Below are 15,294 nucleotides of genomic sequence, written 5' to 3'. Positions count from 1 at the left end.
ACATAGTAAATGGGTTTTTGCCACCGCTTTTGGTGATTGCACAGTAGCAAATATACTAATATGTTGTAGTGGCCCATGAATCTCCTTCGCAAAACAAGAAGGGAAAGGTAAAGAAACAGATTTAAAGGGATCAAAGTAGACTTTCTTGAGCTTCTTATTCATAATTCTAAACACACATAAACACATATATATACTAGTAAAGCACCTATGTGCAAGGCACATATGTCCGATTTTATGTGCCCGATTTCTACCTTTTTGGCCTTTCTCAATCTCGTCGGGGGGGATTTAAAAAACATGTTTTCATAACAATTACCAAATTTTTAATTTTCTTTTACACAAAAATGGAATCCATTGTGAAATAGATCAGCACAACTAATTATGAGGTGCAAACTCATGAAATCATGGTGGAAAGAAATGTGCTTTGCTTTGAGGAAAAACAAGGGCTGCGGTGATGGTGAATACATAGTGATGGAAAATCCGATTTATAATCTGGACAGAAATATGGAATTTGATCTAGCTAATAAGTCAGATGTCGAAATTATTTATAAGCTGGTCATGAGTCTTGGAAATCGATACTCATCATTCATTGCTGCATTATCTCATCGCTTGCAATCAAAGAGCGGTGAGGTTGAAGAATTTAATGAGAAGATTTTTGTACTCCAGGAATTTTATGCAAGAGAGGGAACATTTGGGAAGCAAAGAAAATGTTGAAATCTTTATTGAATTCTTCATTTTGCTTGTTAGCTCCTACGAATAGAGATGATATGACGATTTATGAAGAGAATGAGCATCTAAAAATAGAGACTAAGAATTTCAAATTCTTTTAAAGTGTATTAAATAAAATGTAGTTTTCGATTTTTTTCTTATAATCGTAAGTAATATGCCTCTTAATAGATGGGTGAAAAAATCTCTATGTACTGACATTTTCATAGTTAATAAGCAATTTACCTTATCCTAGATCTAATAAAATAGTATCGTATTTTCAAAAGTTTGCATAATCTCTCCACCTGAGCTTTGATTTCAATGGGTGGGGAAAAAATCAGTTCCTATAGTAAGACATGGATGACGAATCTCAAAAAATCCCAATTGAGTAAAAGACAACTGCGCATGAATCCATATCTAACAACATATCAATTGAGTGAATAAATGATATGAATATATATATAAATCACATTTAAAAAAAAAAGTTTATGATAAAAGTTTTTCAAACGCAGATCTTAGAGAGCAATATATAAAACATATATCTAAAGCATATGAGTTTTGCTATATACAAGCATAGTCGCGTACTAATCTGTGTACTAATACTGATTTATTCATACTTAAAATTTAAATTAACACTGTTTTTAATAAAATCTACTTTTTGACCAATCACATCATATTGGTACACAGATTAGTGCACAATTGTGCTTGCAACTATATTTTTCCAAAGCATATTAACAAAATATCATAGGAATTCTTCAAATGTAAGTTTTGAAGAACAGTATAAGTTTTTTCAAATTAAGAAAACGCTATTTGTGCAGTCTGAGGTCAATATAGATATATGTAACTCAGCTTATTATTTTGGTTACTGGATGCATAGATATGACGGTAAAATTCATGTGTTGCTTTGTTTAATTCATTTATATTTGTAGCAATGTGTATGACCCATTCTTTTTCTGACACATGTGTCATAATATTTTGCACGTAACATAAATGTTCCTGCATAAAATAAATATATAAATTTAAAAGATATTAACAAAAAATAATATTATATGAAATGAATGCAGTTATATAAATGGAATGTTTTTCCATCTAATTATGAGGACGTTAGATTTTATGCGATGAGTTTAAAAAGTGTTTTGATGCTTTCTATTACAAATGTTATATGATAAGATATTGTATTAAATAATTTTATTAACTCGCCAGTGTGATTCATGAAATTAATTGTTGTACAACCCATTGCCTCTTATGCAATTGCTCCAAATAAAACAGTTGCCAATCGTCCTGTATTATCATCTATCTAAATATAGGCTCGTCAATTAGACCAAATAAAAATAAACTTCTCAATTTTAATGATCTATTAAAATGAGAAAAATGTTATATTAGAAGTTACAAATTAAAATATAAAGGAAACATATATACCGTGACTGTGCGATGCTCATATATTTGCATTGATAACATAAGAATTTATCTGATGGTCATATCATGTTCCTTTGTTGCATCAAATACAGGATATGTAGAAAAATATCTGATAGAGATCAACTACAAATATTTTCCTTGAATCCAAAAATCTGGTTTCTATATGAAAAATGGAAACAAACATGTGTGCAAAGTGGATACAATATTTAAGAAATTATCAAAAGAAGTTGTATTAAAAAAGGAAGTAGATAGCGTATTATATTTATATATTTATATATAAAATATAATAATAAAATGGCTAAAGTAGAATGTCACTATCATAGGTTGTAAATTCTTTAAGAAAATAGCAACATCATTAATCTTTATTATAGATCGAATACTAACACTTGGGGCTGATGAAGATGCTAATGGTACAGGTACTCTCTTTTCAACAGTTTCTTCAAATAGTGATTCACTAAGTGTTGCCCTTAAAATTTATATATAAATTAGTAAGAATAGAAGAAAGTAAATAAAACATAACATATATATTTCTATATATGTTAATAAGAGATAGATTATCATTGTCACAAGGATGTTATAATAGGAATAAAAGGTTCAACAATAAAAACACTTTTTGGTCTTGATGAAAGAGAGAGTCTTGCATTGGGATGATATATTAGTAATGTCAAAAATATGGAATATATAAGAAATAAAGTGAATGTTATTTAATAAAAATACTATTATAAGAATCAACTTTTAAACGTGTGGCAAGAATAAATAGTTTAGCTCCAATAATATTTGAAATTGTTTGACACTCATTATAAACAAATCGATCCCACATCGTAAGGCGAACAGGTATAAGGCTATAAAATTAAGAAAATAATATGTAAGAATATAATATTGAGATGTAATACATGAAATATATTCAAATAAAGCGTTAAAAATAGTCTATAATAGTTTTACCTTTGATCAATTATATATGTATATATATATATATATATATTTCTTGAATCAACGTAGGCTTATGTGCTATAATTATCTCTTTAGGTGGGTCAATGTGTATAGCAACAACCAAGAGATCTAAAAAAAATGTAAGAAATGTGTTAGCTATAAAAGAAAGAAATTATGAAAGAAAATGATATGCTGAAGTGGAAATAACCTATTTCAGCATTTGTGACTTTGTAATTGTGTAAGTCAGTGAAGGGAATAAGATTGTATTCAGGTGGCTGCAAAGCTTCATCATCATCTAGTATATCTTCAATAATTGTTTTAAAATTTAAAATTCATTGGTATTGATATTCTTCAGTTCTATATTTTGGATCTAACAGTTTCACATATGTGTTGCTGATGTAGTAAGATCGAAATATGTGTAGTGTATCATCAAGCAAATTTATTTCTTTGCCAAATATGACTGCTTGCAGCCGATTGCCCTATAAAGCATAATATATAATGTTTAAAATATATTGTAAAGCAATGTTTTGAGATTAAAGAACTATAATAATTCAGAAATAGAATGAAGATAAGGACGTTTTATAAGGTATATATTAAATTTATAAATACAATTTATACATGAATAGAAAATAAAAATTTTATTTTTAGAAATTTTAAATACATGACATCTAATACCTTGGGATCAATTAATGTTGACTTTTGATAATTTTTTGTTGAATCCTGTGCAGTATGTTTTGGTGATTTTTCACATACAATCAATTTTATCTTTCAATTCCTTGTACTGTGAGTAATATCTCCGATTGATTTATAGATAGTCCGCATCCTGATGAGTACCTCTACATAGAATAAAAGAATATATTAATGGAAAAAATTAATATTTTTTGAAATAATTAAAATAAGAAATAATAGAATACAATAATAACATTATATAAAAATAGAAGAAAAATAGACATAATTAATAGAGATATATTATAAGTATATTACCTATGTAAGCTCATGTCAAATGTGCCATTTCTAATAAGTCTCTATACACAATATATTTTGTGTAGCTTTCTTTAGATTGATCATTCAATATTGGCCTTATGAGAACTTTTAATGAGCTACCATTTTTTGCTCTTGATAAGGCCACATATACTTGGCCATGACAAAATGCAAGCTGAGGCAGATATATTCCAACAAAATCTAGTGTTTGTCCTTGTGATTTGTTTATTGTCATTGCGAAACTTAGTATGATAAGAAGTTGTGTTCTTTTAAATGGAAATCCACTATTTTCATCTGTATTTGGTAGGAGTAGAATCCTTGGTATGAAAAATCCCTTCCCACTGTAGTGATCGATTACAATTTCTACATCAATGATATTGCAATTGAAATTGCGATAAATCAGATGTGTTCCATTACATAAGCCTTTAGAAGGATCAATGTTTCGAAGCAACATGATGGGACAATTTTTTTTTAAGCAATAATTCATGAGGTGGAAGTCCATTCGGTGTCAATGTATTTAGGAAGTCTTCCATACTACCTTATTCAAATGAATCTACTGTTTCATCGAATCTATAATAACGTATAATTTCACTAGGAAATCTTTTGATCAGTATAGCATTAATTTGATCACATAAACATTTCTTAGTGTTAATATAGCTCGATTGCTCATCTATAAAAGGTTATCTAAATAAATGTACATATCTCTAAAAACACCATCAATCAAATTTTCCAAAGACTCAAGATCATTGCTATAAGGAATGAGCATTTCATTGAAAATTTTTATATTTTCTTCAATAGTAATTGGTGATGTTCAATTGCCAACTTGTAACAAGTAATATGAGAAATCTAGATCTAATCTTGCTCACATATTTTCCTTTAAGGTGATTTTTTTCATCATAGACCAGAGATAAAGAGGCAGCTAAGCTGACACTAATTTGTTCTTGTCTTATGCCTTTAGGAACAACTAGAAGAACTTGATGGAAATCCCCACCAAATACTACAATTTTTCCACCAAATGGTAATTCTGAATCATTTATATCTCATAACATTTTATCAAATGTTTCAATAAATTCTTTTTTAGACATAGGTGCTTCATCTCATACAATTAATTTTGAAAGACGTAGTAATCTGGCGAGACCTCCCTATTTGCTGATATTGCATATGGTATTTTTTTCGACATTTAATGGAATTTTGAACCGTGAATGAGTTGTTCAACCTTCAGGTAAAATAGATGCAGCAACACCAGATGATGCAATTGCGAGTGTTATTAAATGTTCATATCTGACTTTAGCAAGAAGTGTCTTATATAGGAATGTCTTTTCAGTACCACCAGGGCCATCAATAAAAAAACATAGCAGCCTCATTGGAAAAAAACTTTTTGTAAGATTTCATTATATGCTTATAGTTGTTCAGACTTAAGAGTCCTGGATGCTAAAACATTATCTTCTAGAATTGTAGCTGCTAATTCATCATTAATTTTTTTACACTAAGATTTCTTTTAATCAAAAGAGACATTAGAATCTAGAAGATGGAAGACGTTAATATATTTTCCCATTGATTCAAGTGTAGATGAAACACTTTGTAAGACCTTTTTTCTTACATCTGTTGTATTTGCATTAGATGTTTGGAAATCAATTGCCATGTCTTTTTCAAAACGTTTCCAAATTTTCCTTAAGTTTGTAGGATTATAATATACAAAGATTGTTACAAATAAATGTCTCAAACTATATGGCAGTTGATACAAAAATGCCTCTTATAAACAATATTGAAGGCCATGATCTTTCCTTAACAACCTATGCAAAGTAGCTGCCTCACAAAATGTTAGTGCAATGATACCATCAACTTTCCTGATATGATCAAATGATAGCGGGCCTCTGATGTGATTAAATAATATTTGTAAATAATATCTTTTAATTTCAAATGGATTTACTGTAACAATCCACCCTATTATAGTCTTTTTCTTTCTGGAAGTCCATATTTTGTGTTGTTGGTTCCAAACAAAAGCTTCCGGAAATTCTTTGTACAACACTTTATGGGCATTTGTATCTACTTCATTTGTTGCAAAAAATTCAGTTAACATTGACTTTATCGAGAAATCTGAATTGACAACATTGGTCAAGTTTTCATGTGCACGAAAGGTTACCATGTGTTGATTTTTAAGATGTAGATGTAAATTGTAGACTGCTGGATACATTTCATTAAGAGTAAAACCATATATCCTCCACATGATTTCAGATGGAGTAATCCATCTTGCTGATTGGAATTGTCAGATTTCATCGATATCTTCAGTACCATCTTTATAAATTAAATTGAAAGCGAAACAATCGTGACCCTTATAAATGTATTTGTAAAGATATTTGATCACCTTAATTGTGGAGTAAATTTCAACATTGATATGACAATCATATTTCGAAATTAGATAGAGGTTATGTGGAAAAATCCAACAATTATCCAAAATTTTGCCTCAGTAGATATTCCAATATCACAGCGTTTATATTGTGGGAAGCAATAATTTCCTACAATAGTATCGGTTATGAAACTTTTTGGGTACTAATTTCTGCTGGTTCCATCCCTTTTCATGCATACATGGGTAGGATTTAATATTCCACAAGGATTATACATCATATGTCTAACAAATGATTTATATAAATGCAGGTTGTTGTCTTTATCAAATATTTCTCAAGATATCTAGTCTTCTCTCTGAGTTTTCCTAGTCGCTAGGTGAACCCAGAGGTGGAGTTGGAGTACTCGTTTGTGAGGTTGCTGAGTGAGTGTTATCATGGATGAGTTGGAACATCGTTGGAATAATCTACGGTTGTCAGAGGAGGAAGAAGTGGTCCTGGATTTCCCCTTCGGGGAGGCTGAGGATGTGCAAAGAAAGGGTCAACGGAATCTCATTGGGAGGATTTGTCTGGAACGTGTGGTAGGGAAGGAGATAGTCAGTAACGCCATGGGTAAAATTTGGAAGATAAGCAAGAGAGCAAAATTTCAAGAAGTAGCAAAGAATACATTTGTGTTAACCTTTACTACTCATGCAGATAAAGACAGAATCTTGGAGGGAAGACCATGGCTGTTTGATAATGGCCTTTTTGCTCTTCGACCCGATGATAGTACCATACAACCCTCACAGATCATGTTCGAGTCTGAAGCCTTCTGGGTTCAGATTCACAACTTGTCGTTGGGACAAATGACAAGGGATTATGGACTGCTTATTGGGGCATTAGTAGGACGAGTGCTTGAAGTTGATACTGCAGAAGATGGTATCGGCTGGGGAAAGTTCCTGCGGGTGAAGCTAGAAGTTTCTTTACACAAACCGATTGCTCGTGGACGGTTTGTTAACTCTTATGGCAAGAAGTTATGGGTGCAATTTCAGTATGAAAAACTCCCTTGAATTTGCTTTAAATGTGGATGTTTGAGTTATGTAGATGCAGCCTGTCAAAAAAAAGGTTAAGAGGTGGAGCTTGAAGGGGAGACAGCCATGCAGTTTGGTGCATGGCTTCGTGCTGACTCTGGGTTCAGACGGAGATCATCTTTTGCCTCTAGCAGTGACAGTGTAGGGGAAAAGGTGGTACACAAGGTGGCAGTTCATCGTGAGGAGGGTTCTATGGGCAGTACCGAAGCTGGAGAATGGTTGCTGGTGCCAGAGGAAAAATCGGCACAAAACATGAAGGAAGGTGGCAGTTGCGATAACAGTGAGATTGGAGGTTTGAATGATAAGATAGAAAATGTTAAGATTTTAAATGTGGGAGTTCAAGATAATGAAAGGGAGAGAGAATAGGAGAAATTAGCTGCAAACTCTATGGAGTTTCAAAATCCATCGGTGCTGGCTGTAGATGTTATTGCTGTAACAGAAAAGGGTGATAGAGGTGAGGTGGTGGGTTTGAATGGGCCTATGAGGAAATGTGGGCTGTCAGTTGGGCCTACTTATGTGAATGAGGCTTTTGAGCAGGGACTTGAGTAGAGTGTGACATCGATGGCCACATGCACTCGCTCTATCTCAAGGAAGAATAAGGTGACTCCTAAGGGAGTTGATGTGCATCCTACTACTGCTAAAGGAATTCACAAGTGGAAGAGAAGAGCACGGTCTCAGGGGAAATCTACCTCATGTTTAGATAACTTGTTTGGACAGAAAAGGCTGGTTGATGAGGATGATGAGGTTTTAGCTGAATTGGGGGTTTCAAAGAAAGGGAAGGGTGATGCTTACCTTCTTAAAGAATTGGTGGAGGCTGGGTCCCAACCCCACCAATCGTTATGAAAATTTTAAACTGGAACTGTCGGGGGCTTGGGAACCCCCGAACAGTTCAAATTCTTGGCCTTCTAACAAAGGCAAAAGGTCCCGAGGTGGTGTTCTTAATGGAAACAAAGTTGTGGTTAAAACATGCTCAAATGGTGGCAAGGAAACTTAACTATGAAGGGTGTTTTGTAGTTGAGGCTATTGGTAGAAGTGGTGGCCTTCTGCTGTTATGGAAGCAGGATGTCAAAGTAGAACTACTGAATTACTCCTAAAGACATATTAATGTCTTTATTACTGATGAACCAGGGGGATCTCGATGGCTTCTCACCTGTTTTTATAGGAGTCCTGAGGTTAGTCAGAGAAAGGGTGGTTTTGAATTATTGAATTCCTTCAAACCTATTGAATTGGGGTGGTGTGTCATTGGGGACTATAATAAAATTCTTACTAATGATGAAAATGTTGGAGGAAGAGTAAGGAGTGAGGGCAGATGGACTTGTTTAGACAGGTTCTAATCAAAGGTTCTCTATTTGATTTGGGATGGAGAGGTGACAAATACACATGGTCAAATCGTCATGAAGATGCCTCCTTTACTAAAGAGAGGCTTGATAGAGTATTAGCTAATCAACAATGGATGGAGGGTTTTGCTAATTATCAGGTGGATATTCTAACTGCTATATGTTCAGACCATAAACTTGTTTTACTTTCTTGCTTGTATGCACATAGCGAGCAGAACTTTGCACCTCACAGTTTTAAGTATGAAGCCAGTTGGAGTCGAGAAGAAGGATGCAGCACTATAGTGGCTACTGAATGGCAGAAGCAGATGGGGGGTGTGAACAAATTAGCAAGTATACAGACCAAGTTAGAAGCATGCAGTAAGAAACTGAGGCAATGGAGTAGACATATTGACCAGGACAGATCAAAGGCAATTAAGGAGAAAACAAGGCTCATCAATCAATTGCAAAGAGATGAGGGACCTAGCTACATACAAAGTCAGAAACAATTGCACAAGGAGTTAGAATTTCTGTTGGAACAAGAAGACCTCAAATGGAAACAAAGAGCTAAAAGGCACTGACTTGAGAAAGGGGATAGGAATACAAAATTCTATCATGCGTGTGTTAATCAAAGAAGGAAGAGGAACACTATAAAACAGATCAGAGGTGAAGATGAGGTGATACTGACAAAGAGTAATGACATTGCACATGGTTTTTGGCTGCATTTCTCAACAGTGTTTCTTTCGACTTCTCCCACAAGAGAGATGATTGATCAAGTTATTAGTGGGGTAGAGCAAAGAATAGCAGATGATATGCTACTAAGCTTGAACAGGGAATTTCTAAGGGAGGAAGTTGACGTGGCTTTGAAGCAAATGTCACCTTTTAAGGCACCTGGTCCTGATGGTTTTAGTGCTAGTTTCTACCAAGATCATTGGGAGATTGTTGGAGCTGAAGTGTCTCAAGCTGTTCTTGACTTACTAAGCAATGGCATTCTGCCTTCTCGTCTTAATCACACACACATTGCTCTATTTCCTAAGGTAACTTCTCCTATTTCTTTGCATGATTTCAAACCTACAAGCTTGTGTAACGTTATCTACAAGCTGATTTCTAAAGTCTTAGCAAACAGATTGAAAGGGGTGCTCTCTAAGATTATTTACTAGAACAAAGTGCTTTTTTACCAGGAAGACTTATTACTGATAACATTATGGTTGCATATGAGATGTTACATACTATGCAATCAAGGCAAAAGAGTAAGGTGGGCAGTATGGCTATGAAATTAGATATGTTTAAGGTTTATGATAGGGTGGAGTGGGACTATTTGGAGGCTATGTCACTCAAGCTGGGGTTTGGTGAAAGATGGACTGGCTTACTTATGGCTTGTGTCAAATCAGTGAGCTACTCAGTCAAAGTTAATAGAGCTGCAGGGGACATCTTTTATCCTTCAAGAGGGCTACGACAAGGTGATCCATTATCACCATATTTGTTTCTTATATGTGTTGAGGGACTGAGTTCCTTATTACAGCAAGCAGATAGAAATGGTGTCCTAAGAGGGGTAGCTACTTCTAAAGGAGGTTTAAGGATTAACTACCTTCTATTTGCTGATGATTGTGTCATTTTTTGCAAAACAAAGCAAGAAGAATGGCTCGATGTGGAGCAAATATTGTGGAAGTATGAATGTGCATCTGGTCAGTTTCTTAATAAATAGAAAACTTCATTATTATTCAACAGTAACACAAATCTGGCAGCTAAAGCTTTAATTACCCAGTCTACTAATGGAGTGGTTTGTGGGAATTACAACAAGTACTGGGGCTTACCAACTGTGATTGGAAGGTCTAAATATAATACTTTTCGTGGAATTAAAGAGAAGATATGGAGAAGAATCTGTAGTTGGAAATTTGTCCTTTTGTCTACAGCAGGGAAAGAGATTTTAATCAAAAGTGTGCTACAAGCAATTCCCGCCTATACTATGAGTGTGTTTAAATTGCCTTGTATGTTGTTGAAAGAGATAGAGGCAATGTTTTCTCGGTTCTGGTGGGACCATAATAAAGCTGGGAAGGATATCCATTGGAGGAGTTGGGAAAAGTTAGGCCTAGTGAAAGGCAAGGGAGGCTTGGGGTTCAGAAACTTAGTAAGCTTTAATAAAGCTTTGTTAGCAAAGCAAGTTTGGAGGCTTATGCAGGAACCCACCTCTCTAGTTTCTCAAGTTTTCAAGCATAAATCTTTTCCTCATTGTCATCTATCAGAGTCTAAGATTGGATCCTCTCCTTCTCACATTTGGAGGAGTTTATGGTCTGCTCTGGATCTAGTAAAGGCAGGTTCTATTTGGAGAGTTGGGAATGGGGAGAACATCCGAGTTTGGCATGATAGGTGGTTGCCTAGACCTACAACTTATATGGTACAAACTCCTATCAATATGTTAGATTCTGAAGCTAGAGTGATAGAATTAATTAATGTGGAGAATCGAGTATGGAATAAAGATTTGATAGAGGTTGTGTTTAATAAAGAAGATGCTGAGTTGATTTCTAGTCTACCTGTCAGTATTAGAGGAGTAACTAATAAGCTTATGTGGGTGAATTCTTGTAATAGGAGGTTTTCTGTTAAGAGTGCTTATTTCTTGGATTCTGATATGAGAATACACTCTCATGGGTAGCCTTCCAATGATGGGGTTTGGGATGGTCAATGGAAGAAAGTTTGGCATTTGTAGGTTCCTGGGAAGGCGAAGCAGTTTATATGGAGGGCTCTCAATGATATCTTACCTACGAAGGGTACACTAGCCAGAAAAAAGATTGTGAATGAGGGGTTTTGCCCTGTCTGTACCAAAGAGGTGGAGAATGTTTTGCATGTTCTTTGCTCTTGTCCTGCTACAACAAGAACAAAGAACATGCATACAATATATGAAGATTTTTCTGTCCTATGGAGGGATTTGTCCATAAGACTCGATGATGACTAGTTGAATAGATTGCTGCAGTGCTATATCAATTATGGAAAAGAAGGAATAGGTGGGTTTTTTTTATCAAAAATTCCAAAGTCCATCTATGCTATAAAATTGCTACAAATGATCTTGAAGTGTTCAAGCAGGTGGGTCAGATGCAGAAGCAGCAAATTAATGAGACAGAAGTTCAGCTGCAAGCACGGGTCAGGGTGTTATGGGAACCAGCTGTTGAAACTTTTTACAAGTTCAACTTTGATGCAGCTTATATACAAAATGACAGAACTATGGGAATTGGTGGAGTGTTGAGAGACCATAGGGGTGATGCAGAGATGGTGTTATCTGCTCCTAAGGCACATGTTCCTTCTACTTTTCATGCAGAATGTTATGCACTTATTTGGGTCATGCAATTGTGTCATGAGTTGAGGATCTCTAATGTGATCTTTGAGGGTGATGCAATGCAGGTGACTGATAGTATTAATAGTAATTGTGTAGATTGTTCATGAAAGGGACAACTGATTGAAGATATTCAGTTCCTACTAGCAAGGCCGGCTAACTAGAGGGTAATGTTTGTAAAGAGAGGGAAATCAAGCAGCTCATGCTATTGCACAATATGCCAAGTTTTTAAATTCAGAAGTAGTCTGGATGGAAGAGGGACCATGGGAGATTATGTCTATTGTTTTGAGAGATAAAGATTGTATTGTTTCTTGATGATTAATGAATTTTCAGTTTCAAAAGAAAAAAATATTTCTCAAGATATGATATCATCAAGAGATTCAGAAGCATACATCTTACAGTCTCTTTGTAATACAATTAAGAAATGAGCATGTGGGAGACCTCTTTTTTGGTGTTCAATTACATAAACATATACTGAAACTTTCTCAAATATTTTCCGCTTGAACAAATCATCTTTTAGCTTTTCCAAGTTTGCTTTGCAAATGTGGACAATCAAGTCGGGACGATTTTGTGCATCTTCTTGTGGCCCTAACTCATCTAAAATTTATTTCCAACTTGGATTACAAGTTATAGTCAAGAAAATATCAGGTTTCACAAAATGTTGAATCATAGTCATTGCTTCCATATATCTTTTACGCATATCCCTTAGACCTCTAATAAAAGATGAAGACAAAATAATACGTTTATCAACTTTGGAAACATTAGTTTGTCCAATTGAATTTTCATTTTAAATCCAAAGAGCTGCAACCTGTGAAACTGATGGAGCATTATAGACACGTTGATCTAAACCAACATCTAATCTAATATGAATTTTGTATTTCTCCTAATTGGGTAGATCACCAAGAGTCTGAAAGAAAATAGAGTATGGATTAACATGAAGTATATCCATAAGTTTTCCAATAACAAACGAATTCAATCTCCCAGAATCATAAACACTATTCTCTATTTCATGTTCAGTGTCAAAGAAATAGAACTGTAAATTAGAGGGATGTCTATCAAGAAAAAGTAAATCATGAATGTAATGATATATTTGTCCTTGAACTTGAAATGTGTAAATTTCTCTATTTTTTCTACATAGATCTTGATCGAATGTAACACCGAATGATGTAAAAGCAAATTTGTTATTATATGTGCGCACATAGGTACGAAAGTGAATAGCTTCAACTGAATTTGAAGTAAATAGCTGATAAAGTTTATTTGGAACATTATTACTAATCAATGAAACTATCCCATCAGCACAATAGAAATGTAACAATCTCGCCCTGGTAAGGGTGGAATCGCTACGTACATACATGTCCTTCTTTCTTTCTTTTCTTTCTTTGTCTTCTCATTTGTTTTTTTTTTTAATATACGATCAACATTAACATGACACTCGTGTACCCTAATTTTCTAATTTAATAAAGGGAACACCTAATAAACATTCTATTTAACATTCCTCCATAAACAGACTCCCAGAGTCTATCATACGTTCATGAAACATAATTGATCTAGTTAGGAAGAGACTCCATCTCTATCATAAGTATAAGAAGACACTAAGTCAATATATAAAGGTCTACCGTCACCCCACCATAGCGGTTATACCATACTTAAATATACATGGTTTAAAGTCAAACCCGACAAAACGTTCCGACAAGGGACTCATACCAATATAAAAGCATAACATCCATAACCATAACCCATCATTCATGTAAGGTCGAACCAACAAGGTAGACGCTAAACATCTGCCTCTCCCTCTGCAGTACTGCCCTGCTCCCCAGCCTTTTCATCATTACCCGGACATTTAAAATATAAACACAAAGTGAGTTTAATACTCAGTAAGCATTATACCATGCCGTTAACGTACTAATTATCTATTCTTTTTCTTTTGAAAACATGCATACATAGACATTTAAACAGTACTTTCATGCATAACATTTAGACAATACTTTCATGCATAACATTTAAGAGTTTAGTCATGCTTTCATGCACATACTTACTTCATACTTTCATGCGTACGTTTAAATCATACTTTCATGCATATATATACATCATATTTTCATGCATATGTTTAAATCATACTTTCATACATACATTTACATCATACTTTCATGCATACCTTTACTTTCATTTTTCATTTTCATTTGCCTGGTACACACTATTACGTCCCGTGTGTTAGGATTAGTGGTCTTTTGGACCTGATTTCGCCCGTGGCCACAGGTTAGGAATCCCCTTCCATCAGGGTGCAGCACTGGGTGCATCGCTAGTACTACTTACCCGGCATTGCAATCTGCTTAGTCCTTTGGTACCATCATTCATTTATCAGTCATGGCCATTACGTAGTTTCATATATTAAAACATTCATTTTGCTTTCAATCATTTCTTTTTTCAATCAGTCCTTTACTTTTCAGTCCTTTTCATTTAACAGTTCATTCAAGGAAAAACGTCCTTTAAAAGAATAAGCTTAAACATAATTTTTCATACAGTTATGTACCTTCATGCCTTAACATTCTTTTCATTCTTTGCAGTTAAATATTTTCATTATCTTTTCTTAGTTCGATGCATATGCATTTAATTTGAAAAAAAGAAGATTTCATGTCATGATTACATATAAGTAGGGCATTAATACTTTCAGAGAGCATGTATGAAAATCTCATCACTTAGCATTTATGTACATGCATTACCTTATACACATACAAACACTTATAATCGATAGGGTGCTTGACTCGTGGTCGAATGTACTTCCAAGTGTAGAAGTGTCAAGTTGTATCAAGGATAAGTCCAGAATCGTATTCCACAGGGACAATGGGTTATCAAAGCGTATAAGAGATTTGTGAATAACAAATGAATCAAGTATGAGAGATGAAAATAAAATTCAAATGCAATGCAAAAAGATAATCGAAGTTGAAATTAGAGTTTCTAAAAAAAAAACAAATTAACGAACACTTGAGTTGGGTATGAGACTCTCTTTATTTTAGATTCTAGATAATTTTCTCGATTAACAACCCAATCAAGGCATTGATAATCGGAAGATAAAAAGATAAGCTCAAGTTTTGCAATATTTTCCTAAGGGATTTTCTACTTTACTAGCCGAACACACATTAACAAACAACTGAGAGAAGCCTTGATAATTTTCAAGCTTTTGTTGTGCCTTACGTTAACAACAAAACAAGAGCAAG

At 34.2% G+C, this 15,294-nt stretch overlaps 3 protein-coding genes across 3 annotated transcripts; all 3 read left to right on the top strand.

Annotated features, from left to right (window-relative positions):
* The first annotated feature begins 6,808 nt into the window (after nt 1-6,808).
* LOC122306320 lies at nt 6,809-7,420 on the top strand. The gene has a single exon (XM_043118753.1). It carries the CDS (start codon nt 6,809-6,811, stop codon nt 7,418-7,420), a length of 612 nt encoding a protein of 203 aa, XP_042974687.1.
* A 1,330-nt stretch (nt 7,421-8,750) lies between these two features.
* Nucleotides 8,751-9,335, top strand: LOC122306319. Its single transcript, XM_043118752.1, has one exon. The coding sequence runs from the start codon at nt 8,751-8,753 to the stop codon at nt 9,333-9,335; it is 585 nt and encodes a 194-aa protein (XP_042974686.1).
* Nucleotides 9,336-9,518: 183 nt separating this feature from the next.
* LOC122306318 lies at nt 9,519-12,189 on the top strand. The gene is made up of 5 exons (XM_043118751.1): nt 9,519-9,741; nt 9,936-10,439; nt 10,500-11,323; nt 11,459-11,596; nt 11,833-12,189. The coding sequence occupies exons 1-5, from the start codon at nt 9,519-9,521 to the stop codon at nt 12,187-12,189; spliced, it is 2,046 nt and encodes a 681-aa protein (XP_042974685.1).
* Nucleotides 12,190-15,294: the final 3,105 nt, after the last annotated feature.

Source organism: Carya illinoinensis, chromosome 4 (genome assembly GCF_018687715.1).
Source record: "Carya illinoinensis cultivar Pawnee chromosome 4, C.illinoinensisPawnee_v1, whole genome shotgun sequence".
Taxonomy (NCBI): domain Eukaryota; kingdom Viridiplantae; phylum Streptophyta; class Magnoliopsida; order Fagales; family Juglandaceae; genus Carya; species Carya illinoinensis.
Note: the sequence above shows the minus strand (reverse complement) of the source record. Positions and strands in the feature narration are given on the sequence as shown.